Source organism: Trachypithecus francoisi, unplaced genomic scaffold (genome assembly GCF_009764315.1).
Source record: "Trachypithecus francoisi isolate TF-2019V2 unplaced genomic scaffold, Tfra_2.0 Lachesis_group0, whole genome shotgun sequence".
Taxonomy (NCBI): Eukaryota; Metazoa; Chordata; class Mammalia; order Primates; family Cercopithecidae; genus Trachypithecus; species Trachypithecus francoisi.
The window spans coordinates 14,963,577-14,990,055 of NW_022681453.1; the positions used below are offsets into that span (position 1 = coordinate 14,963,577).

Here is a 26,479-nt window from a genome sequence, read left to right on the forward strand (position 1 = left end):
TGGGCTAAGTATTGTCAGTTCATTTAGGGCCTGAGTCTCCTGTGGGCCAAGACTTGTCTCTGAAGAGCATCTCACAGCTTTCCCTCTTTCCTCTAGTGCCCTGGAGGCTCTGATCAACTTTGCTTACAATGGCAACCTTGCCATTGACCAGCAAAATGTCCAGTCATTGCTGATGGGGGCGAGCTTCCTGCAGCTGCAGAGCATCAAAGACGCCTGCTGCACATTCCTCCGAGAACGGTGAGGTGATGTGGTGGGCCTGGTGGAGAACATGACTATTTCATTTCTGGAATCTTGCACCAGTTTGCTGAGTTCTTGGGACCATATATAGATTTATGAAGGTAGTGATCTGGAAAAGTTATTCTGCAGCGCTTACATTTCTTGAAATCAGTGTGTAGCAGTGCCCACTTCTTTGAGATGAACTTTTTCAGAACATGATTTACATAGTCCAACCTGCCCTTTCCCTTTTCTTGACGTGTGCATCTTCTGTTCCTCCCTCTGCAATCTCACCAGCCACTAATTTAGCTGATTTCTCACCAAACTGATTTGTGCAATGCTCCCCAACTATTCCATAGCCATCTCCATCTTTGTTTAGGTACTTTACACTTTACCCTCTGAATTTCCTTTCTTTTCTTTTTCTTCTTGTTTTTTTTTTTTTTTTTTGAGACAAGATCTTGCTCTGTCACCCAGGCTGGAGTGCAGTGGTGTGATCTCGCCTCACTGCAACCTTTGCCTCCCATGTTCAGCAATCCTCCCACCTCAGCCTGGCAAGTAGCTGGAACTACAGGCACGTGCCACCATACCTGGCGAAATTTTGTAATTTTTTTGGTAGAGATGGGGTTCTGCCATGTTGCCCAGGCTGGTCTCAAACTCCTGGGCTCAAGCAGTCTGCCCACCTTGGCCTCCCAAAGTGCTGGGATTACAGGCGTGAGCCACTGCTCCCGGCCCTCTTTTAATTTCTTGACCTTCTTTTTCATACTTCGGTTATTTAAGAACCTACCCAAATTTCACTTCCTGGAATTCTCTATCCTCCTTAGTCCACTGGGAACTATCATTGTATGCACTTTTATGGTTGGGACCATGGATTATACCCCCACCTATTTCCAGTGCTTGGCAGTGGGCCCTGTGGATCTCCTATGACCTTCTGCCTAAGCAGTTAAGAAGCCTCTCCCTCCCCCTCAAGAGCCAGAGCTCTTAGTTATACGATAAAGGCCTTTTAACCAGCAGAGGTTTGGGGATGCAGGTTAGTGCTGGGCCACACACAGGCAGGAGGAACCCAAACAGCACCCCTGTGTCTGTGGTGCTTCGCACACCCAGCCTTCACCTGAGCCTACTCCGATCACTAGGTAGCTGGCCTGTCAGCATTCCTCCTGACTCAGATCTGCCCTCCCGAACCTCATCCCCTCATGGAGCTGACCTCCCCTCCCCCATTCTCACTCCACCTATCCAGTTCACTTTAGCAGCTTGTGGACCACACCCGCTGTCTGTTCATATCCTGCCCACAGGGTGCTCATGGTCATCACACTGAGTACTGCTGTGTGTGCAGCTAGTCAAATAATCATGGTAATGATGCCTAAGATTTAGTGGGGGGCTCATCTCCTGAACACTGGGTAAAGGATTTCATCTTGAGGTAAGTGGTGCTGTTCGCAGTTTTTTTTTGAGACAGAGTCTCACTCTGTCGCCTGGGCTGGAGTGCAGTGGCCGGATCTCAGCTCACTGCAAGCTCCGCCTCCTAGGTTCATGCCATTCTCCTGCCTCAGCCTCCCGAGTAGCTGGGACTACAGGCGCCGCCACCTCGCCTGGCTAGTTTTTTGTATTTTTAGTAGAGACGGGGTTTCACCGTGTTAGCCAGGATGGTCTTGATCTCCTGACCTCGTGATCCACCCGCCTCGGCCTCACAAAGTGCTGGGATTACAGGCTTGAGCCACCGCGCCCGGCCTGTTCGCAGTTTTATAAAGACCTTGTAGTAAGAGTAAAGCTGCAGAACCAAGCTTGTCCCTGCTCTGGGATGCCTTCTGGGGCAGGCCAGAGGGTGCATATGGAGATGTGAGGAGCACACACTACACTATCTTCCTGCTCATTTGTGAGCTTCTTAAGACACAGACTGGACTTAGTTCACCTCTTTTTCCCATAGAACTTGGAAAATGACTTTCTTTTTTCTTTTTCTTTCTTTTCTTTCTTTTTTTTTTTTTTTTTCTTTCTGTAAGATAGAGCCCCAGGCTTGGAGGCCGTGGGCTTCACCACTGCTGAAATGGCTTTCTGTGGCTAAGTAGGATTAATCCTGGAAAGGATTGTTGGCAATCCTCGAATCTTCACCAAGGGACAACAGCTCCACCTAGGGGGCTTTTGAGATTGTCACTGTCAACACTGGATCCAGGCTGTGTTGTAAAGTTACTGTTATCTAAAAGTTGCTTAGAAAAGTGATTTTTAGGCCGGGCGCGGTGGCTCAAGCCTGTAATCCCAGCACTTTGGGAGGCCGAGACGGGCGGATCACGAGGTCAGGAGATCGAGACCATCCTGGCTAACATGGTGAAACCCCGTCTCTACTAAAAATACAAAAAACTAGCCGGGCGAGGTGGCGGGCGCCTGTAGTCCCAGCTACTCGGGAGGCTGAGGCAGGAGAATGGCGTGAACCCGGGAGGCGGAGCTTGCAGTGAGCCGAGATTGCGCCACTGCACTCCAGTCTGGGCGACAGAGCGAGACTCTGCCTCAAAAAAAAAAAAAAAAAAAAAAAAAAAAAAAAAAAAGTGATTTTTAGGCCAGATGAGGTGGTTCATGCTGTAATCCCAGCATTTTGGGAGGCCGAGGCAGGAGGATTGCTTGAGGTTAGGATTTCCAGACCAGCCTTTATGCCAGAGCAAGATACTGTCTCTAAAAAAAAAAAAAAAAATTATTAGTCAAGCGCAGTGGTTCACAGCTGCTGGAGAGGCTAAGATGGGAGAGTCACTTGAGCCAGGAGCTCAAGGCTGTAGTGAGTTATAATCATCTTACTCCAGCTTGGGCGACTGAGCAAGACTCTGTCTCTAAAAACTAAAAGGAAAAAAGAAAAGTCATTTTTAGGCCAGTGCAGGTTTGCATGCACCAGTAACATTTTAGGAGTAAGTACTTACACATAAACCTGATGTGTTAAGTCTATCCTTGACATTTTTTCATTCAGCCTTTCAGGACGCTTTCTGAGACCTAAATCTACCTCATTCCTATTTCCTGCCACAGACCCAGAGCCATGGCCTGCTTTCTGTTTTCTCTCCAGTAGTTCCTATTATTGTCTCTGTTCCTTGGAATGATTCTCCCTGAGCCTGGCTACAGAATGTGGTGGTGTCTCCCAGCTCCCCACTTCCTTTGTGCCCTTGAGGGTGCATCATTTTAAGATTTGATTGCCAGCGACTTGAGGAAAACCATTCTGAGCACGAGTGGAAAAGATATGTGACAGCACAGAGAAGCTGCAATGCCATCAGAGTTCTTAAAGCCACAGTTCCTGAGGCTGCTCAGTCTATTACATCTTCAACCTGCTGCTTTTTTTTCCCGTGAAGCTGGGGTTGACTTTTTCTGGTGGCCCTCTTTCCGGCGTTCAAATGTATGGGCCTCCTTGCTTTTAGGCAAGCAGTACTGGAGCTTTGTATTTTCTTTCTTTCTTTCTTTCTTTTGTTTTTTGAGATGGAGTCTCACTCTGTCGCCCAGGCTGGAGTGCAGTTGCGCTATTTTGGCTCACTGCAACCTCTGCCTCCCAGGCTCAAGCATTCACCTGCCTCAGCCTTCAGAGTAGCAGGATTACAGGTGTCTGCCACCACACCCAGCTAACTTTTGTATTTTTATTTTTATTTATTTATTTTTGAGACAGAGTCTTGCTCTGTTGCCCAGGCGGTAATGCAATGGCATGATCTCAGCTCACTGCAACCACCACCTTCCAGGTTCAAGCGATCCTCCTGCCTCAGCCTCCTGAGCAGTTGGGACTACAGGCACACACTACCACGCCCAGCTAATTTTTGTATTTTTAGTAGAGATGGGGTTTCACCATGTTGGCCAGGCTGGTCTCGAACTCCTGAACTCAAGTGAGCTGCCCACCTCGGCCTCCCAAAGTGCTGGGATTACAGGTGTGAGTCACTGCGCCCGGCCTTGGAGCTGTGTATTTTCTGAAATTCTCTCAGAGGTAGATTAGGACATCAAATATGTCAATGAACCACGTCAGTAACCTATTTAATTCAAGTCACTGCTTCCTGCCTCTGATAAAGCATTATGTCTTATGCTGTCTTCTTGCTTCCAAAGTCAAGCTGTGTCAGCAAGGAAGAAGGTTGTGATGTGGCTAATGAAAGATGTGGGTCTCCATCAACCCTGAAGGTTTATTTTCCCTCATATCTCCCTCCTCCTCTTGAATGGGCCCCTTTCCCGTGTGACAGCTCTGAGGCAAGAGAATCACTTGAACCTGGGAGGCGGAGGTTGCAGTGATCCGAGATCGTGCCATTGCACTCCAGCCTGGGCAATAAGAGTGAAACTCCATCTCAAAAAAAAGAAAAAAAAAAAAGGAAGATGTGTTTTGGCCAGGCGTGGTGGCTTACGCTTGTTATCCTGGCACTCTGAGAGGCCGAGGTGGGCGAATCACCTGAGGTCAATAGTTGGAGACCAGCCTGGCCAACATGGTGAAATGCCATCTCTACTAAAAATACAAAATGAGCCAGCCGTGGTGGCACATGCCTGTAATCCCAGCTACTTGGGAGGCTGAGGCAGGAGAATCACTTGAACCCAGGAGGCAGAGGTTGCAGTGAGCTGAGATCATGCCACTGCACTCTAGCCTGGGCAACACAGGGAGACTCCGTCTCAAAAAAAAAGAAAAGGAAAAAAAAAAGGTGTGTTTTGTGCTCAGTATTATGCCAAGCCAATCAGAGACACCCAAAAATAAGGTATGAGAATCCTAACCTGAGAAGGAGAGTTTGGAAATGAATGTCAGTGGCTACGTTGATCATTGGCTCCCATATCCTTGTACTTAATCCAGCTTCTGCTCCATGGCATTTTGAATCCTCCTCTCAGGTTGATGTCAAAGTGGTAGGAAATAGTGAAGCACATGCTGTAGAGGCCCAGGGAAGTTTTGTCTGCCTTATATTTGTAAAGTGCTTTAACAAATCTTATTCAATCACTGTAAGTGCTTTAGGAGAAAGGCATTTGACAGATGACAGAGCTGACATTCTGACCTTCAGCACTGTATTCCTCAGTGGCCATGAACTTTGCCTACGTGTTGTTCTCTGCTTATGTTTCTTTGCTCTTCTAAATTCACATCAGTTTCCAAAGCAATAGACAGAGCAAGCTCAGGCTGAAATGAAATAACTGTGTAGAATTTTGACTAGTCATAAAGCCAGGCTCCAAGGTACCTTGCCTATTCAGTTCTTGATGGGTCAACTGCTAGGGGACAATAGTGAATATTGCTAAATCAATGTAACTCTGTGCCTAAAACCTTAAATCAACATCGGGGAAAATACATAAACCTTTCTAATGAAGAAAACAAGCCTGTCCAATTTTTAATCTGATCAATGCCATCTCTACAGAGAATTAGTCATGAAGCCAAAGTAAGAATCCCCCAGGGTCTGCTGCTGTCACCAAGATTTTAGAATCGCACTGGACTCATTTGGAATTTTCTTAGATGCAACAGTAGTAAGAAAAACAAGCTGGGCACAGTGGTTCACGCCTGTAATCCCAGCACTTTGGGAGGCCAAGGCAGGAGGATTGCTCAAGCCTAGGAGTTTGAGATGAGTTTGGGCAACATAGGGAGACGCTGTCTCTACCAAAAAACATTTTTTTTTAATTAACCAGGTGTGGTCTCAGCTACTTGGCAGGTTGAGGTAGAAGGATCACTTGAGCTCTAGAGGTCAAGGCTATCCATGAGCCGTGATTGCACCACTACACTCCAGCCTAGGTGACAGAATAAGACCTTGTCTCAAAAAACAAAAGCAACCATAATAAAAAATTAAGACAGCCACTAACTTCGTACCAGGTACCATGCATCATGGCTCAACCCTAAGAGGTAGGTAGCTGTTGTCATCATCTTCTTTCAGGTAAGAAAATTACTGACACTTGGAAGAACATAACCCACCCAAATTGTCCTGTGAGCATCAGGGCCAGGATTTATCCTGGGTTTCTCTAGCCCTGATGAGTGTAAGTCTGCCAGGTTACCGTGGGAATGTGCACAAGAGGCCTGATTTCAATCTCAGCACCTCCACTTGCTTGTCTTAAGGGACTGTGAGCACCATTTTTGGTTTCCCTGAGCCTGTTTTCCATCTATGAGTGCATTACTACTTTGCAGGTTAAGAAGATTCTGGAGGCCAGGCGCGGTGGCTCAAGCCTGTAATCCCAGCACTTTGGGAGGCCAAGACGGTTGGATCACGAGATCAGGAGATCGAGACCATCCTGGCTAACACGGTGAAACCCCGTCTCTACTAAAAAGTACAAAAAAAAAAAAAATAGCCGGGCGAGGTGGCGGGCGCCTGTAGTCCCAGCTACCCGGGAGGCTGAGGCAGGAGAATGGTGTAAACCCAGGAGGTGGAGCTTGCAGTGAACTGAGATCCGGCCACTGCACTCCAGCCTGGGTCACAGAGCGAGACTCCGTCTCAAAAAAAAAAAAAAGAAGATTCTGGAGAATATGTATAAAAGGCCTAGCAAAATATTTGACTCACTGATGGTAAATAAATGATAGTGCTACTGTTGTTTCTGATTGTCTGAACAATTAAGCCCGTGGAGTGTCTTTCTATATAAAACAAGAAAAAATCCCAGCACTTTGGGAGGCTGAGGCAGGTGGATTGCTGGAGTTCGGGAGTTCAAGTCCTGCCTGGGCAACATGGTGAATCCCTGTCTCTACCACAAAAAGTACAAAAATTAGCCAGGCATGGTGGTGCCTATAGTCCCAGCTACTTGTGGGGCTGAGGCAGAAGGATCGCTTGAGCCCAGGAGGTCAAGGCTGATGTTAGCCATGTTCGTGCTACTGCACTCCAGCCTGGGGGACAAAGTGAGACCCTGCCTCAAAAAATAAAAAAAAAAAGAAAAAAAAAAGAAAAAGTATAAGGGTTCCCATATTAAAGAAGCCATCTTGGCCAGGCGCGGTGGCTCAAGCCTGTCATCCCAGCACTTTGGGAGGCCGAGACGGGCGGATCACGAGGTCAGGAGATCGAGACCATCCTGGCTAACATGGTGAAACCCCGTCTCTACTAAAAAATACAAAAAACTGGCCGGGCGAGGTGGCGGGTGCCTGTAGTCCCAGCTACTCGGGAGGCTGAGGCAGGAGAATGGCGTAAACCCGGGAGGCAGAGCTTGCAGTGAGCCAGGATCCGGCCACTACACTCCAGCCTGGGTGACAGAGCAAGACTCCGTCTCAAAAAAAAAAAAAAAAAAAAAAAGCCATCTCTCCATGTTTTTTGTTTTTTTTGTTTGTTTGTTTTTTGTTTGTTTATTTGTTTTTTGTTTTTTTGAGACAGAGTCTTGTTCTGTAACCCAGACTGGACTGCAGTGGTGCGATCTCGGCTCACTGCAAGCTCTGCCTCCTGGGTTCACACCATTCTCCTTCCTCAGCCTCCCAAGTAGCTGGGACTACAGGCGCCCACCACCACGCCTGGCTAATTTTTTGTATTTTTAGTACAGACGGGGTTTCACTGTATTAGTCAGGATGGTCTCAATCTCCTGATCTCACGATCCGCCCACTTCAGCCTCCAAAAGTGCTGGGATTACAGGCGTGAGCCACTGCGCCCAGCCCTATCTTTGTTTTTTAAACTCTAATTGTGTGACTTCGGTGCCTTCCTTGTGATCAAAGTTGAGATACTGCCCTGGACACTCAACCAGGAATTTCAGTGGTGGAACGTCTCAAGCAGATTTTCAGTGCATGAGCTCCTGTGACGGTTACTTCTCGCCTTCTGACAGTTACTTTACAGAACTACCCAGAGAGCTCATTCCACCTGATGCACAGAGCACTAGGCCCAAAAGGCGGGGACCTTTGAGGATAATCTTTCTTCTTAATTTTATACCTTTAGAAGTTGAGTCCCAGAGAAGTACAGCTTGTGTCACACAGAGAGTTTCCAACAAAGCTGAGGTTAAGAATTTGTTTTCATTCTGTGGCTCTACCAGAACCAGCCTGAGAATGATCAAAGGTAACATCCTTTCTTCCTCTAATTTTTTTTTTTCTTTTCTTATGCCAAAAGGCTTCACCCAAAAAACTGCCTGGGTGTGCGCCAGTTTGCTGAGACAATGATGTGTGCTGTGCTGTACGACGCTGCCAACAGCTTCATCCACCAGCACTTTGTGGAGGTGTCCATGTCAGAAGAGTTCCTGGCTCTGCCCTTGGAAGACGTGCTTGAGCTGGTGTCTCGGGATGAGCTGAATGTCAAATCTGAGGAGCAGGTATGTGAGCACAGTAGCAGTCTGTGCAGGTGACATGAGGTGCTGCTCTTTATAATCATTGTTTTATTTATTTATTTTTTTACAAAATTAAGATCATGACATGTATGTGGCTGTTGTATATTATGGAGCTTGTTTTACTATGTCATGCATTTTTCATGAAAACTCTCTATGTGTTTTATTTATTTTTTTGAGACAGTACCTTGCTCTGTCACCTAGGCTGGAGTGCAGTAGCAAGATCATGGCTCACTGCAGCCTCATCCTCCCACTTCAGCCTCCTGAGTAGCTGGAACTACAGGCACATACCACCACACCCAGCTAATTTTTGTATTTTTTGTAGAGACTGGGTTTCACCATGTTGCCCAGGCTGGTCTTGAACTACTGTCCTTAAGTGATCCTCCCGCCTCAGTCTCCCAAAGTGCTGGGATTATAGGCGTGAGCCACCGCACCTGGCCTCTATACATTTTAGTGTCTAAATAGCATTGTTGATTTTTATCAACCTACTCGCCTTATTCTTGCGTGTTTGGGTTATTTCCAATGTTTACTATTAGAAATAATCCTGCTGTGAACCAGAAACAGCAAGTATAGATAATTTTTTTATTGTTTTTTTGAGACAGTCTCATTCTGTCACCCAAGCTGGAGTGCAGTGGCGCTATCTTGGCTTGCTGCAACCTCCATCTCTCGGGTTCAAGCAATTCTCCTGCATCAACCTCCTGAGTAGGTAGGATTACAGGCACGCACCACCATGCCAGGCTAATTTTTATACTTTTAGTAAAGATGGGGTTTCAGCATGTTGGCCAGGCTGGTCTCGAATTCCTGACCTCAAGTGACCCGCCCACCCCGGCCTCCCAAAATGCTGGGTTTACAGACGTGAGCCACTGTGCCTGGCCAAGTATAGATAACTTTTTGAAAGAATCTTGTTCTAAAGAAGAGCAGAACATTGGGGCGGCTGTGGGAGGGGTTTGTGAAATCAAGAGGGATTGTTTGTTTGTTTCTTTGTTTGTTTGTTTGTTTTTGAGAAAGAGTCTTGCTCCGACGCCCAGGCAGGCTGTAGTGCAGTGGCAACAATCTCAGCTCACTGCAACCTCTCTGCCTCCCAGGTTCAAGCGATTCTCCTGCTTCAGCCTCCCAAGTAGCTGGGATTACAGGTGCCCACTACCACGCCTGGCTAATTTTTATATTTTTAGTTGAGATGGGGTTTCGCCATGTTGGCCAGGCTGGTCTTGAACTCTGGCCTCACATGATCCTGTCACCTTGGCCTCCCAAAGTGCTGGGATTATAGGCATGAGCTATCATGCCAGGCCTTTTTTTTTTTTTTTTTTTTTTTTTGAGACAGAGTCTTACTCTGTCACCCAGGCTGGAATGCAATGGCACAATGGCACAATCTTAGCTCACTGCAGCCTCCACCTCCCAGGTTCAAGCATTTCTCCTGCCTCAGCTTCCTGAGTAGCTGGGATTACAGGTACACGCCATCGTACCTGGCTAATTTTTGTATTTTTAGTAGAAACAGGGTTTCACTATGTTGGCTGGGCTGTTCTCGAACTCCCGACCTCAGATGATCCGCCCGCCTCGGCCTCCCAAAGTGCTGGGATTACAGGTGTGAGCCACTGCGCCAGGCCCGGCAAAATTACAGCGTATTTGACTGCTGGTGGGAATTTTCCAGAAGAGAGGGAAGAATTGATAATGTTGGAGAAATGGGAGAGCACTTGTTGGAATGATGTTCCGGAATAAGTGAGAACAGACAGTCTAGGGCTTAAGGGTGTGCATCTTTGATAGGAGCACAAGCCATCCATATCCACAATAGCAGGAGGGAGAGCTGGGGCACACACCCAGGGACAGGGGACAGGTAGATTCTTACTGACATTCTCTTCTGATTTTCTGTTTTCTCACCTGAGAGTGAGGATGAGGGACAAATGTTAGAAATTTAAGGAGGGCCAGGAGCAGTGGCTCACGCCTGTAATCCCAGCACTTTGGGAGGCCAGGGTGGGCAGATTTGTTGAGCTCAGGAGTTTGAAACCAGCCTGGGAAACATGGTGAAACCCCATCTCTACTAAAAGCACAGAAGTTAGCCAGGCATGGTCCAGCTTAAACTCCTGGCTTGTAATCCCAGCTACTTGGGCTGAGGTGGGAGGATTGCTTGAGCTGGGACGCAGAGGTTGTGGTGAGCTGAGATTGTGCCACTGTACTCCAGCCTGGGTGGTGGGGCGAGACCCTGTCTCCAAAATAAAAAAAAGAAAGAAATTTGAGGAAGGATTAAAAGGTATGATTTGTTTTCCTCTTTCCTCTAGGAAAGGGGGATGCTAGGGAGGTGAAACGGGCTTGATAGGAGCCTGAGAGAAAAGGACCCTGGGCTTAGCAGCATAGACACTGATTTTGAGGAAAAAGCCTCATTCCAAGAACTAGGTGTCCTGTCCCTAGCTCTTACACTAATTAATATGATGGGGCTGGGGGGCGGGGCAGCTCACATTTATTTGAGTGATAAATTTTGTAAGGGCTATAGGGCTTTAGAGGGCGATATCCTTGTGGTTGGAGCCATTAAGAAAGGCTCCTTGGAGAACATCGATCTAGAGCCAGGCCTTAAAATAGGCGAATGGGTTTAGATGAAGAGGAGATGAGAGGGCATTTTAGGTGAGGGGGGCAGTGCGAACAGGAGAACCAGCCCAGCCTGGCTAGAGTACAGAGAGGGTGATGAAGGGAGTTTAGAGGGAGTAGGGGTGCAGGGGCAGCAGGAAGGGAAACGGGAGTTTTGTTTTGACAGAAAGGAATAAGATGCCATTGATGATTTTTCACTAAGAAATCATAATCATCGCCGGGCACGGTGGCTCAAGCGTGTAATCCCAGCACTTTGGGAGGCCGAGACGGGCGGATCACGAGATCAGGAGATCGAGACCATCCTGGCTAACACGGTGAAAACTCGTCTCTACTAAAAAATACCAAAAACTAGCCGGGCGAGGTGGCGGGCGCCTGTAGTCCCAGCTACTCGGGAGGCTGAGGCAGGAGAATGGCGTAAACCTGGGAGGCGGAGCTTGCAGTGAGCTGAGATCCGGCCACAGCACTCCAGCCTGGGCGACAGAGCGAAACTCCGTCTCAAAAAAAAAAAAAAAAAAAGAAATCATAATCATAATGAAATTCAGGAAGCTGTTCTAGTAGCCTAGGAAGTAGAGAGAAATCAGGGATTTTAGAGACAAGTAGGAGAAAAGATTGATGGGCCCAAGGGACTGCTTCAGTATAGGAAGTGGAGGCATTCGGATTGCAGGCCTGGGATGTGGCCCCTGGGTGGGAGGATTTGCTGCCAGAGCATCCACTCTCATGACAGGTCTTTGAAGCTGCATTGGCCTGGGTCAGATACGACCGGGAGCAGAGGGGTCCCTACCTGCCTGAGCTGCTGTCCAATATCCGCCTGCCCCTCTGCCGGCCCCAGTTCCTTTCAGACAGAGTACAGCAGGATGACCTGGTGCGTTGCTGCCACAAATGCAGGTGAGTGAGGGTGGACCTGCACAGGACACTGCTAAAGATCTAAGCAGGGAAGAGGAGTTGGCCACCTGTTCCAGTTCTGGAAAGAAAACATTTAGAGTGGTCAGTCTAATTCATGGCACACAGATTGGTCAGCCCTCTGTCTAGAAGCTGGAAGAGCAAGTGTGAAGAGGCCGAATCTTACTCCTTGGGCAGAGAGATGTGCCATGTGGGAGCATCAAAGCAGAAAGGGCTTTCCCCTGCTGAGTTATCTGAGGATTTTCCAGCATCTTTCCCCACTGAGCTATTTATGAATGTGCAAGTATCTTTACTACCTGCCCTGACCCTATCCACACCAGCACCTCACTCATTGCTGCAAATGGGAATTCCTGGGGCTCTTTGCCCTCTTCAGTAAATATTAGTCAGTGCCGTGGGCATGGGGGGCCTCTGGCAGGTGTAAGCTTTACATCTACGATGATAGGCAAGGGGTGGATGTGTTGACCAACACATGAAACTTTTACCCAGAGTAAGTCAATGACAACATGGCACAGCAGAGCTACTCAAACAGTTCAGAAGATGGCAGCCCTATAGGATGACTGCTGTAAAAGTAGAAGAGCAGAGAAAAATGTTCATTCTCCTCCAGATTGCTTGTCAAATTCACAACCCTGAAATATTTTTTTTCTTCTTTGCCGATAAAAACTTTACACATATTCAGCTTTCCTTCATTTTCCAAGTCCTGGTTGGGATCAGCTGGTTCAGGAGGAAGTAAGTGCTTGTCCATGGCAGGTGGTGTGAAGGTATGTGTCAGGACAGGGTGGAGTTGTGTCTGGAGGTAGCTATGGCCCAGTGACCAGCAGTCTCAAGGGTGCTGTTGAGGAGTTTGGACTTTATTCTATCTGCAGTGGGTGGCCATTGAAGGGTCTTAGCTTGAACTCTAGTGTGGAAGTGGAATGGAGGGACAGGCTGGAGGCAGGGAAATGTGTCAGGAGCTGCCGCCATGCACGTGAGTGGTGATTAATTGCAGTTTGCAAGCCACAGTGCAGTTGTGGGGATGGAAAGGAAGGGCTAGGTCTGAGTGGCAACAGGGTGTGTGCTGCTTGTCGAAACTCCCAGGTCCAGCCATTTTGGCCACCACCCTGTTTTTCTCATGCCTAATCTGTACCTGATTACACTAGCTGAGGTGGTCTCTACTTGTCTTGCCCCTTTAATTTTGAATATATCTCAGTAGCCATATATGATTTTCCCAGAACTCACCTGGTTTCTTTGAGACCAGACCTTCCAGAAGGCTTCTCTTCCCAGGTTTCCCCTGCAGTTGGCAGTGGGGAGCCAGGCTCAGGGATGCAAACAAGAACTAAGTCAAGGGGGATACCTCCTGTTCTAGCATCTTCCACCTTATTCCAGGGACCTGGTAGATGAAGCAAAGGACTACCACCTCATGCCAGAGCGCCGGCCCCATCTGCCAGCTTTCAGAACCCGGCCACGCTGCTGCACGTCCATCGCTGGGCTTATCTACGCCGTAGGGGGCCTCAACTCAGCAGGTACCTTGCGGCTCCCCTTTATAGACCCCCATCTTGGACTCCATGGATGAGGAAGCACCAAACAAATTAGCCTGGCCCTTCTGGTTTCTCTGTTTTGTGCTGTCATCTCCCTTGCCCCTCTTGATTTTATACAATTGCTCCACAGTTAGAGCATGTCACATATTCAGGCCATTGAATCTGAATATCAGTGCTAAAGAGACCTTCTAGAAATCTTTGAGGCCTAGCCTGCTTACCTGACAAGTGAGGAAATTGAGCCCCACCGAACTTTCACTATGTTCATACAATTGTTTTTGGCAGAACAAGGACTACAACTTGGGTGTACTGGTTCCTGAGCCAGCACTTTTGCCCTAATATCACATTGGCTATGGTATAGCATCCTGTCAGCCCTGGATAGGATACAGTCAGAGACCCAGTTCCATACCAGACTATTCACATTTGGTCATATGAATCTCTGGGGTTAGACTGAGAATGTCCCCAAGAGAAAGATTATCCAAATACACAGGCTCTACCACTGTCAGCCCCACCCCCTGTGAAACACACACATGCTTTACAGTCCGTGGGTTATTGGCAGTTTTTGAATCTAAAAGTAAGATTTTCAGAAAGCTGCATGGCCTCCCAACTTGGGAGGAGTTGGTGGGCACTCCCAGGCATTTTTTGTTTTGTTTTGTTTTGTTTGTTTTTTTTTTAATTTTTTGAGATGGAGTGTCACTCTTGTCACCCAGGCTGGAGTGCAACCTCTGCCTCCCGGGTTAAAGCAATTCTCCTGCCTTAGCCTCCTGAGTAGCTGGGACTACAGGCACATGCCACTACACCCAGCTAATTTTTGTATTTTTAGTAGAGATGGAGTTTCACCATGTTGGCCGGGCTGGTTTTTAGTTCCTGACCTCAAGTGATCTGCCAACCTTGGCCTCCCAAAGTGCTGGATTACAGGTGTGAGCCACCGCACCTGGCCCAGTTTTGTTTTTAATTGAATGTTAATGAGAGTTGGGTACTAGCTGCTGCTTGTTAATCATAGGGCCTGGAACAGGTAAGTCCTCAACTCAGTGCACGCTGAAGCAGCATGCAAATGAAATGCCAAGTGCCCCATAGCAGCATACCACAGGAAGAGAGGGTTATTTTATTTGATCATCACAAAAACCTGATGCAAAAGGTGGGGCTGGAATGATCATTCCTTGCTACTGTGACTATTTATTGAGCACTCAGTATATTGAACCATGCTAGGTGCTTTACCTGTTACATCATTTAATCCGTAAAGATTATCTCCATTTCATGTATGAAGCAGAGGGTGGGGACACAAAGCCCCTTGCCTTGGGTCACCCACTAGCAAATGAAAGCACTGGAGTGCATGCCTGTCCCTCTGGCATGCCTCCTGCCTGGAGGAAATATTGTATCGATTCGCCTATACTTTTGACTTTAAGCAGGTGCAGTACCTGATTGTAACTGAAAACTGCCCTCTCTAAAAAATAAATACCTCCTGTCTGATTCTGGTTTTCCTTAAAGAATTAGGTTTGAGGCCGGGCGCGGTGGCTCAAGCCTGTAATCCCAGCACTTTGGGAGGCCGAGACGGGCGGATCACGAGGTCAGGAGATCAAGACCATCCTGGCTAACACGGTGAAACCTCGTCTCTACTAAAAAAATACAAAAACTAGCCGGGCGAGGTGGCGGGTGCCTGTAGTCCCAACTACTCGGGAGGCTGAGGCAGGAGAATGGCGTAAATCCGGGAGGCGGAGCTTGCAGTGAGCTGAGATCCGGCCACTGCACTCCAGCCCGGGTGACAGAGCGAGACTCCGCCTCAATCAATCAATCAATCAATCAATCAATAAAGAAAGAAAGAAAGAAAGAATTAGGTTTGAGGTGATCATGGTTGAAATTTCTTAGTGGCCCTTGTGCCTTGAGTAATTCTGTGGGAAGAGCTAATAGAATTGAGTCAAATGTTCCATATAATCAATGCCCAATAGCTGTGATCTAAACAAGTGGTCTCATTTGTTTTAATTTGAGTAGCAAATTTTTATGCAGGTGATTCCCTGAATGTGGTGGAAGTGTTCGACCCCATCGCCAATCACTGGGAGAGGTGCCGTCCCATGACAACAGCCCGCAGCCGTGTTGGCGTGGCTGTGGTGAACGGGCTTCTCTATGCCATTGGAGGATATGATGGCCAGCTACGGCTGAGCACTGTGGAGGCCTACAACCCGGAGACAGACACATGGACCAGAGTGGGGAGCATGAATAGCAAGAGAAGGTATTCTGGAAGCCACGTGCAGCCCGAACATACACACTGAGCACCTGGGGAGTGCCATGCTAGACAAGCAGGGGCACACAGTAAAGTAAAATACAAGCTTTGGCCTAGGAGTTTCCTGCAGCCAGGCCAGCCACTGCCGGTACCTCCTGGGAGCAAGCCCCCATCTGCTTAAAAGTAAAATACCCGCCTTGTCCTTTGAGGAACTTGGGGAGACCAGACATGGACATGTGGAAGTTGTGTTGTTATTTTAAGTGCCAGATAAGGACTGGAAATGTGTATTATGGAAGATTCGAGGAGGGAGAGAAACTGGACTGGAACTTCTGGAAGATTTCAGGGAAGAGGTGGGATTGAAGTTGAAACTTGAAGAATAAGGAGGATTTACCTTTATTAGTGATAAAAGGAAATCCAAGGTGTTTTTCTGCATACCTTCCTTCCCCAGGACTCCCCTCACACATGAGCTTCCACCTGGGGAGAATATGAACCAAAGCAGTGTTCTTTTATTTAGATCACACACATTCTCCTAGACAGGAGCACATAGGTATTTGCAAGGTGGGCCAAGTTGGTATGTCACTCAGTACATTCTAGCTACCTGCTCCCTCCACTTCTCTGCTTATATTGCCCGAATAAGAAGTGGGATTAGAAGACATCCTGGTGCCTGTGTTTAGCCTTCTTAATGCTGAGGTGATAACAGGTGGCATGTTTCATTATGTCAGACACGTGATGGAGTCGTCACACGTGTGGGCAGCCAAAACCTGGCGCAGCCCAAGGAGGGGAGAGGAAAGCTGCCCAGGGCCCCCTTGCCCATTACCCAGGACAGCTCTGCATTGATCGCTTTTACACATTGAGCTTCCTTGACATATGCCTAATGTTGTTCCACATCCAGCAGCGTTCACATGTGGATGTGAGCTGGGAGGGATCTGCCTTTGTACTGGTGAGACCAGTTCACAAAACACTGGAGTAGGTTCCTTTGGGAAGAAAAAAATACGTAAGATCTGCCCCTCCGAAGAACGCGTTGAGAGTCCTTTCCTCCCACCATCCCCACTTTTGCTGCTTGGATACTTTGCAGCTTCCTGTGTTTGAGTGACTCATTGCTCCATGTCCCCAACCATGAGTAGCTTTTTTGCTTTGACTGCAGACAACTGACCTTCCTTGTGTGTATGCTCTGGACCACTTCCTTGCTTTGATGTTACTTGGTTTAGAGTGCTGTCTTGGAGGAAAGTCCTCTGGGTATTCCTTTCCTTCACTGTGGTTAATACCCTGTTATTAGTGTGGGCCTGGTTCCATTACATCCCTTTTAAATTATAGGCTCCCTTAAAGTGTTCCTAGTCACTTCTCTCCTGACATCCCACACAGCTGTCTGTCCTGCCAGTTAGTGACATCATGCCATCTTTCCTTCCCATCTCCCCCAGTGTTCTACGCCATCCCATAGAGCTTTCTTACACTGGACTATTCCAGTCCATGCTAATCAGCATTTTCTCCTCTTCACACTCACCTTTACTACCTAGTTGATAATCTCATGCAGTTTTGTGGCACCTCTTAATTCATTTTCATATTGTTCAACACCTGTTTTGTTATGTAATTTTTATGTTTGTGTCTGTATCCAGAAGGATAGTATCATGTCTAGTAAATGTGTGATCTTCCCACAGTACTTACCTAAGGCAAGTCCCTCTCCTCTTTTGGGCTGGTTCAGGGGGTCTGTTATCATGTCCCTGAAAGGCAAAGGTTACAGTGAGCTAAGATCGTGCCACTGCATCCTAGCCTGGTTGACAGAATGAGACTGTGTCTCAAAAAAAAAAAAAAAAGGTAGCATTAAGCCTGGTATGTTTTATTTTCCTGTTTGTTAGAAACCTAGATTCATTTTTAATCTTCACCAGCATCATATTTGAAAATACAGGTTGGCATTCATGCTGCATTCCTTATAAGGCTTTGTGTAGAGTGGAAGATTACATGATTACACCAGACCCCTGGGTCTTTGATATTAGGAAAACTTGGCATGTGAGGAGTTGGGTAGTTGGGCTTGTCTCATTTAAATCTGAGGCAGGCCTCTCTCTGGGCAGTCTTGAGGAGAGACCTCAGCCTCCCCAAGCTATAGCTGCCTGTCTGTACAGTGATTATGGTGCTCTTTCCTTCCTTGCAGGGTGTGCTAAGGGCTGAAAATAGCAAGTAGGCCATGCACAGTGGCTCACACCTATAATCCCAGCACTTTGGGAGGCTAAGGCAGGAGGATGATTGCTGGAGCCCAGGAGTTCAAGACCAGCCTGGGCAGCATAGTGAGACCCCTGTCTATACAAAAAGAAAATTAGCCGGGCATGGTGCCATGTGCCTGTAGTCCCAGCTACTGGGGAGTCTGAAGTGGGAGAATCCCTTGAACCCAGGAGATCAGGACTACTGTGAACCATCATTGTGCCACTGCACTCCAGCCTGATGATAGAGCAAGACATCGTCTCAAAAAAAAAGAAAAAAGAAAATAGCAAATGTGGCCGGGTGCGGTGGCTCAAGCCTGTAATCCCAGCACTTTGGGAGGCCAAGATGGGCCGATCACGAGGTCAGGAGATCGAGACCATCCTGGCTAACACGGTGAAATCCCGTCTCTACTAAAAAAAAAAAATACAAAAAAAATAGCCGGGTGTGGTGGCGGGCGCCTGTAGTCCCAGCTACTCGGGAGGCTGAGGCAGGAGAATGGCGTGAACCCGGGAGGCGGAGCTTGCAGTGAGCTGAGATCCGGCCACAGCACTCCAGCCTGGGCGACAGAGCGAGACTCCGACTCAAAACAAAAAAAAAGAAAATAGCAAATGTAGAGTACCTGACACATGTAGTAAATGCACAGCAAACAGGAGCTGTGGCATCAATCACTAAGATAAATTAGAGGCCATGCACATGATGAAAACAACATGTGAATTGACTGGGAAAAAGCAGAGGTAACACAACAAACATACATTCAGTGCCTGTTACTTACAGGACATCATACTTATCACTGTGAAGGTCACACAGATGAAGATGAAGTGAGGACCTTCCTGTCTTCCAGGAGGTCCTCACTTATTAAGAGGTGGCAGATAGATTGGCTGGGTGTGGTGGCTCACTCTTGTAATCCCAGCACTTTGGGAGGCCGAGACAAGAGGATAACTTGAGGACAGAAGTTTGAAACCAGCCTGGGCACAACATAGCAAGACCCTGTCTCAAAAAAAAAAAAAAAAATTAGCTGGGTGTAGTGGTGCACACCTGTAATCCCAGCTACGTGGGAGGTTGAGGTGCAGGAAGATCGATTGGGCGCAGGAGTTCAAGGCACAGTGAGCTCTGATGGTACCGCTGCACTCTAGCCTGAGTGACAGATCAAGGCTCTAATTAAAAATTACACACAAACAGAAGTGGCAGATAGATTCCTGGTAGCCTATAATGTTAGAACATAAGTGCCTTGTGGGCTGGAACTTTGGCTTGCTTACCACTCTAAACCCCAGCTGATAAAGATCTGATGGATGAATGAATGATTGTAACAACTGCTGTAATAAGCCACTCAGGGAGCATAGGGGCAGGAAAGAGTAATTCTTACAAAGGGAAGGAAGAGGAGAGAGGAAGTTGCGTTGGGCCTTCAAGGTAAATTCGACCCTCACATGGTGAGGTGGAAGGTGAGCATTTTAGAAAGATTAAGGACAGAGAAGAGCGGGGAGGGGAGGCAGCCTGCGGTAGAAGGATGGGGCACAAGTGGAATGATGGGGCAGCTTCTGTCACCTCAGGTTTTTGCCTTTACTTAGTCACATACCTGAGATTTAGGTTGCAGAAAGAGGCAGTAGGTAGGTTTGTTTCTCAGTGGGCAAGAGAGGCTGCTCCAGGAAGGCTGCGGCTCATCTGGGATGACAGCTCTGTCTGTTTCAGTGCCATGGGGACAGTCGTGCTGGACGGGCAGATCTACGTCTGTGGGGGCTACGATGGCAACTCTTCCCTCAGCTCCGTGGAGACCTACTCACCTGAGACGGACAAGTAAGGAATCCGGCTCCCTTGGGGCAACTGGAGCTGATAAACAGAGAGTATAAAAATCAGAACTGCAGTTTTTTAAGTTTAAGCTTCTTGAGGGTAGAGAATGTCTTACCTTTTTGCCCCTATAGTACTTTGTATATACCAGATATTTAATAACCCTTGGTTAAGTGAAAGAATGAGTAAATAAAATTTTAAAACAAATAGTCTACATAGATGCTTGGAAATAGTTATTTAATGGTCTGTACCTTTTAGCTAAATCAGCCCATTTTAATGGAAATACAGACAAGAGGGGATAAGAAGTAGATGAACAGCATGTTCTAAAGTGGGTAGGATATGATTTGGAAAAAAAATAAAAAGTTTTTAAGTTCTGTGGTCAGATAGGCGTGGGAAATGTTGATGTCTGAACTGCCAGAGTCCTTGTCTTTCCATAAGATATATTAACATTTTAAAAGCTCTAAGAAACCTTGCAGTGAATAACTCTGTTTAACCTCGGGTTTTCAGTACACACCAGTCACCATCTTGTGGGACTCATTTGTGGAACACTCTTTGAAAAACATTGACAAGATTAGCCCGAGTTTTTCATTTTAGTGTTTGAATCCTCTCATCTTATATAATAAAATATAAACAAATTAGTTGAATGGACTTATTAGGATGCCTTTAAGCTAGTATTCTGTTCACTTAACCAGTCTACTATGGATCAGACAGCAAGCTGGGTGTCTGAGATCCTTTAAAGCACCCAGTGTGGTTGGGCCGTAGGTTGCATTATGATCGTCCTACCCTGGAGGCCTGTGTCAGAACCTCTTGGACACAGAGCAGAGAGAACCTTCCTCTTCCCCAGAGTTGCAGGAAGGGACAGGGTAGCAGGGATGTCTTCCAAGGTGAGACCTGTCATGGATAGCCAGTGGGAGGTGTTTGCTCATCATAGGCAGGGAGACAACAAGGAGCGAGGCTGCAATAAGAAAATGTTCACTGTAATCGAGAACAGCAATGATCCTCGTGGGCTGGAGCCCAGTGTGTGGATGGGAGACGGAGCAAGGTGGGTAGCATATGGTGTGGGGTGAAGCTGAAGGGTAGATGAGGACCAAGAGGTAAAGAACCACATGAAGAGCCGGGCACAGTGGCTCACGCCTGTAATCTCAACACTTTGGGAGGCCGAGGCAGGAAGGTAACTTGAGCCCAGGAGTTCGAGACCAGCCTAGGCAACATAGGAAGACCCTGTCTCTACGAAAAAAAAAAAAGAGAGAGAGAGAGAAATTAGCCAGGCGTGGTGGCGTGAGCCTGTAGTCCCAGCTACTGAGAAGGCGGAGGCAGGAAGATTGCTTGATTCTGGGAGGTCAAAACTGCAGTGAGCTATGATTGCACCACTGCACTCCAGCCTTGGTGACAGAGTGAGACCCTGTCTCAAAAATTAAAAAAATTAAAAACCACATGAAGGAACCTGGACTGTCTTAGAGGAGACAGTGAGGAACCACTGGACAGACATGGTCCAGGTACAGGAGGAGCAATCCCTCTGGCTGGGTGGGGTTGGATGGGACTGGTGTGAAATCCAGGCTGCCTGTGAAGAGGCTGTTGCAGTGGTCCAGATGAGAGGTCAGGGTAGGGCACTGGCAGTGGGGATGGGAACAAGCACTGACTCGGAAGCAAACCAGCCAGGACTTGGGGGACCACAGGAATGTTGACGGTGAGGGAGAAGCAGCCAGAATAGCACTGAGATTTATAAGTACAGCAGCTAGAGAGCTGGTCGTCTGCTTAACGAGGCAGGGAGTGCAGGGAGGAGCAGAACTGTAAGAGAAAGAGGCCTTGTATGAGACACAATGATTTTGAGCAGCCATGGAGGTGAGCAGAGAAGATGGGCTGTCGGTTTGCAGCTTGGATGAGAGGCGGCAGCCAAGGAGAGCTGTCAGAGAGGTGGTGGGAGAGGTGATAAGAGGTGGAGAGATGGCCAGCACAATTCACCTGAACCCTGCTAGGCTATCTTTGGGGGACAAGAACCCTGAATCTCATGCTTTCTCTCCTATTTTGACTCTTTCCTGAAGGTGGACAGTGGTGACCCCGATGAGCTCGAATCGCAGTGCTGCTGGGGTTACGGTCTTTGAGGGCAGGATATATGTGTCAGGCGGCCACGATGGTTTGCAGATCTTCAGCAGTGTGAGTCTGGGCTCCCCCTGGGATAAGGGCACCTACTTCTTCTGTCTTTGAGATTTATTTTGGAAGATCATTAATTGAAAAAACTTCAGCCTTGCCGTAGCTGGATAAAGTATCATCTAGTGAGGTTTCAAGCTATCCACTGCATCTTCTGAAATTCTGAACTTCCAGAGAATGAGCCAGTGTACACAAAAGAAGGGTGAAGGGTAGTCACATCTGCAGCCACCACCCTGTTCTACTGTCTGTCAGACACTGCATAGACACCACAAATCTACAAGTGTAAATTTGCAAACAGTTGTATTCTTTTGGATAATTTGTTTGAAATTGTATTTATTCTGTAAAAAAGGCTCAACAGCCATTTACTAGTCATTCCGTAGTCAGTCAGTGCTGCAGTGGAAAGCCCTGGAGATTCCAGGAGACCCAGCTCTCATACAGGTCTGTCACTACCTAGCATTGCATCCTTGGGCACATCCTTTTTTTTGTTTCCTTAGATGCAGACAGAAAGGGTCAGGTGAGGTGACCTCTCCCTGCCCCATACACCAAAGAGCAGGCCTGCAGCAGAGGGAATACTGGCAGAGCCCCTCATCCCCATGCCTCCCACAGCAGTTTGACATCATAGGGGCTGCTGTGCCCTGCACGGTCACTCCATGGACTGAGCTTTGTCTCTGACTGTCCTGTACCTGTGCCTCTCTCCCCACTGTAGGTGGAGCACTACAACCACCACACCGCCACCTGGCACCCTGCAGCTGGCATGCTCAACAAGCGCTGCCGGCACGGAGCCGCCTCCCTGGGGAGCAAGATGTTTGTCTGCGGGGGCTACGATGGCTCTGGCTTCCTCAGCATTGCTGAGATGTACAGCTCTGTGGCAGACCAGTGGTGCCTGATTGTCCCCATGCACACGCGCCGGAGCCGGGTCTCCCTGGTGGCCAGCTGTGGGCGCCTCTACGCTGTAGGGGGCTACGACGGACAGTCAAACCTAAGCTCAGTGGAGATGTATGACCCAGAGACGGACCGCTGGACATTCATGGCCCCCATGGCGTGCCATGAGGGAGGGGTCGGTGTGGGCTGCATCCCTCTCCTCACCATCTAAGGCAGAGGATGGGGATGTGGTGGGGCAGGGATCTGGTACAGACATAGGCACATCCTTCCAGGAACAGTCCCTCAGGAGAGGCAGTGGACCAGAAGTGGCGAAATGCGAGCTCGCCGGAGGTACAGTTTTTCCAGGTGCTTAAGCCCTCCCCTACTGTGCCACCCTTGTGACCTTCAGGCCTGGGTCATCAAGATGCACAGCACGGAAAACAAGCTCCTCTGGATCCCGCAGCTGGTGACGTGGAACTGTTCTCTGGTCCACACGAACACAGGCTCCATGCAGGCCCAGCTCCTACCCACCGCCTCTCTGTGGGCCCACTGTTCACAGAAGGCCTTCCATCTGATGCTCCCCTTCGCCTGCTTGTTCTCCAGCCGAGTTCTGGCCACTTTGCCATGGGGAGACTGCAATGTCCAAGCCTGCTGGAAACTGGGATGTAGTTGGGGGTGAAAGGACAGACCCAAGTGTTCTCCGTGCCTGAGATGGTGTGGCCACAGCAGTGGAGGGCTGCACACAGGCACGTTCCTTCTTCCACAGTGGTCCACCAAGGATTCTGTCCTCATTGCTGGGTAAGCAGGGAGAAGAGAAGTTTTCCCCATGTCTAATTTTGGGATTTCAGTGAGGCCTTTCCATCTGTCCAGGAGAACAGAAGGGAAAAAAAGATACTTGAAAGAAACTGAAGGAAATTTAAACAAACACTTGAAAGAAACTGGAAAGAAAAATAATTTTTTTTTATGTGAACAAATTTTGCAGGAAGAAAAAAGCGTAAAAGACACTAAGGGCAAATCTGTGTTTAAATGGAAAACCGTCTAAATGGAGAAGGGCGGTATCCACCCCACATTCGGATCCCAGGGTCCTGAGGCCTCGCATCAAGCTGGGGGTTCCCTCTGAGCCCCAGTGTGTGTGGAATCAGTACACTCTTGACTGGGCCTGTAGTAAGGTGCTCATGGGGTTTGTCTTCACACCTCCTGTCAGAGGACTTTTAAAATCATAGGTGTAGAGAGTTAGCTATCTGCTGAATTACTGCCATTCTTCTTGGTGGGGGCTCCTAGCTGGGGGCTCCAGACGCCCCTGTGATTACCTCCTACTGCCACCATGGCGCTCATTCAGATTCCCCACTCTCACTGACATTCCTTCCTTTTTTGACCAGCAGGAAACAGCAGGTCTGGCCAGATTCTCACTTGCCCATCGATCTTGTTCTTGGATGATTTCCCTCATTGTGATGCTTCTGGGGCACGTTGACCATATGCACCTCTAGAATCTAACCAGGGGCTTCCTTCTACCAGCTGTGGGCTGGCTTGGTCTGGTAACCTTGTCTGCCCTGCCATTCCACTGCTCCTCATCCACTTGCCAATCCCAAGGGTCTGGCCTCCCTCCAGCCCTGGGCAGACTGACCAGCAAGGTGGACCTTTATATTCAAGCACAGCTGGCTTTTATGACATAACTAAAGGCCGAAAGAATCTCTTGCTGCTGCAAAGAACAGATTTTATATTTCTTCCTCTAATCTTGGCAAATGGCCTTTACCTTTTGGAAAGATTTCATACTGCTTCCTCCTTCTCCCTGGATGGGACCTAACGTAGCACAGCGGGACTCAAAGAGGAGGACATTTCTCTTACCAGTGCACTGGGCAGTGGGGCTGTCCTTCAACTGCTGCTGCCAAAATTGGTTTTCTAAAGTTCTTCCAGTAGAGACTAAAAGAAGATGCAATTCCTGTAACCCAAGACTGGGCCTTAGGGCTCCAGTCTCCACCTGGATGGTTTCCTCTCCTTTGCTGCCTGCCTGGGGTGGCCTGGAAGCCTGTTCAGAAAGGCACAATGTGGAGCCTGGGGTGTCTCCCCCACCCCAGGACCGTCAGGTTTACCAGTGTGTGCAATCGCCATGTATTCAGAGGGAAGTACCTTTGTTACCTACAACTTAGGAGCTGGGCCTCTGCTACAAGCACTTGAAAATGATATTTTTATTTTTAATGTCTCAACAATCTGATATCAGATGTCGTTTAACCTGGGCTAGTGATAGAGCTCCAGCATTTCTCCCTCCTTCCTGGTTTGCCTGTAGGGGTAGACTCGGAAGGTGGGTGGGGTGTGCATTTCCTGTTAGGAATGTATCAGTGCTTGTCTTATTACAAGCCCCTTTTGTGAATTTGAAGTAGCACCAACAAGCCTGGATTGTGAAGGTATTAAGAATCAGTCTGTGGGCTACTGAGTGGGTCCTTAGGATACTGGCCCAGATTTTGCCACTGGATATGGTAGATCATTTTCCCATGGCCTACTGCTCTTGTAGTGGCCTTCCTGAGTCCAATCCCATCTCCTGGTGTAGAATTTACACTGCTGCACCTGAGGTCACTGTTTCAAAGTAAGATCAAGCCAGTGTTTTGATCTGGGCTCTGAGCACTAGTGAGCAAACACCAACATATTCATACTCTCCCAGTAGGTTCCTCAGTCTGATGGTGAATGGCTGTTCATAAATGGCTGGTCTGGCTCTTTGGTATTGGAGCCTTTCCAATAGCCCCATGAAAAGAACCTTCACCCAAGGATATTGTGAAAAGGATGTAACAAGGAGATAGGGTAGACATTGTGCTCAGTGGGCCTTGGTGCCTAGCCCAGCTCTGAGCAGAGGACTGTGGCATTCACTGTCCTTGAGTGTTTCACCTTCTTGGATAACACATGGGCCTTCTCTTCTGGATTTCATCAGAGATTACAGCCAGATGGGAGCTGAAGACTAGCCTCTTGACCACAGAGGTGTGACTATGGGAATTCCTCCCAATTTATTGTTTCCCAGAAAGTCTTATTTCCTTTTATTTATAGAATGCATGTCTTTTGTGTTAAGAAACCAAAGAAATAAAGAAAGAGAACACTCCTAATAGCTCTTGTCCTTCCTTGGTTTATTCCTTAGATATTAGAAGTACATCTTTTTTTTAATTGTGATTCACTGAAGAAAAATATATTGGACAAAGTGGGAATATTTCTGTGAAAATAAGGGAAAAGCCAGATGTACAGCAAAAGTAGTATTTGGAGAGATTTATGAGAGTAACTTCTGGTGAAAAATATGCAAAGACTTTATTTGCATAATGGGACTGCATATTGGTACCTGTCCAGATCACCCCTACTCTCGGATTTCCCCTTTTCTCCATTCACTGCCCTAAAACTCCAGAGTTCTCCAATGGAATGTGGCTGCCTGTTGACTGCCTGGAATCAGCACCTCCAGCTCCTTTTTTATGCTCTAGGCCAGAGGTGCTTTAACTTTGGTGCACATAAAAGTCACTGGAAAATGTTTAAACCACAGATTCATTCCTAAGTCCCTTTCTAGAGACAGGTTCCCTAGGGCTGGGGTGCAGCTCATCTTTCTGGTATGAGCAAGTTTCCTTGGTGATTTTTTTGCTCTTCAGTGTGAGAACTACCATCTTCAGTTTCACTCCCTTAAATACAGCCACATTCCAGATCTGCCCTTCCAAGATTACACTCTGGTTACTGTGGTTTTGCCTGTTGGGAAACTCTTCAGTCACACTTTTCCAAAAGTCAGCTTGTGGTCAGTCTTGTCCATTGGACTCTTGGATGGCAACTTTATTTTTTTAAGTTTTTGGAAGGCCTATCACTCCTGCACACACCCCACCAGGTCATGTCTTACATATAAACACTCTGTCAGTTGAATCTCACATGGTCCTTAGTAACCCCCATGGAGCAG

General features: G+C 47.8%; 1 protein-coding gene across 2 annotated transcripts in view; it reads left to right on the forward strand.

Annotated features, from left to right (window-relative positions):
* Positions 1-25,660, forward strand: part of KLHL18 (kelch like family member 18) — a 66,030-nt gene extending 40,370 nt beyond the window's left edge. The window contains exons 3-10 of one of the 2 annotated variants that reach the window (XM_033205495.1): positions 97-237; positions 8,169-8,367; positions 11,681-11,841; positions 13,219-13,355; positions 15,357-15,594; positions 19,465-19,569; positions 21,603-21,714; positions 22,415-25,660. In XM_033205495.1, coding sequence (XP_033061386.1) covers positions 97-237; positions 8,169-8,367; positions 11,681-11,841; positions 13,219-13,355; positions 15,357-15,594; positions 19,465-19,569; positions 21,603-21,714; positions 22,415-22,801 — 1,480 coding nt within the window. In that variant the 3' untranslated portion in view covers positions 22,802-25,660. The remainder of the gene's footprint in view (positions 1-96; positions 238-8,168; positions 8,368-11,680; positions 11,842-13,218; positions 13,356-15,356; positions 15,595-19,464; positions 19,570-21,602; positions 21,715-22,414) is intronic. The other variant, XM_033205504.1, reaches the window with a different exon arrangement.
* Positions 25,661-26,479: the final 819 nt, after the last annotated feature.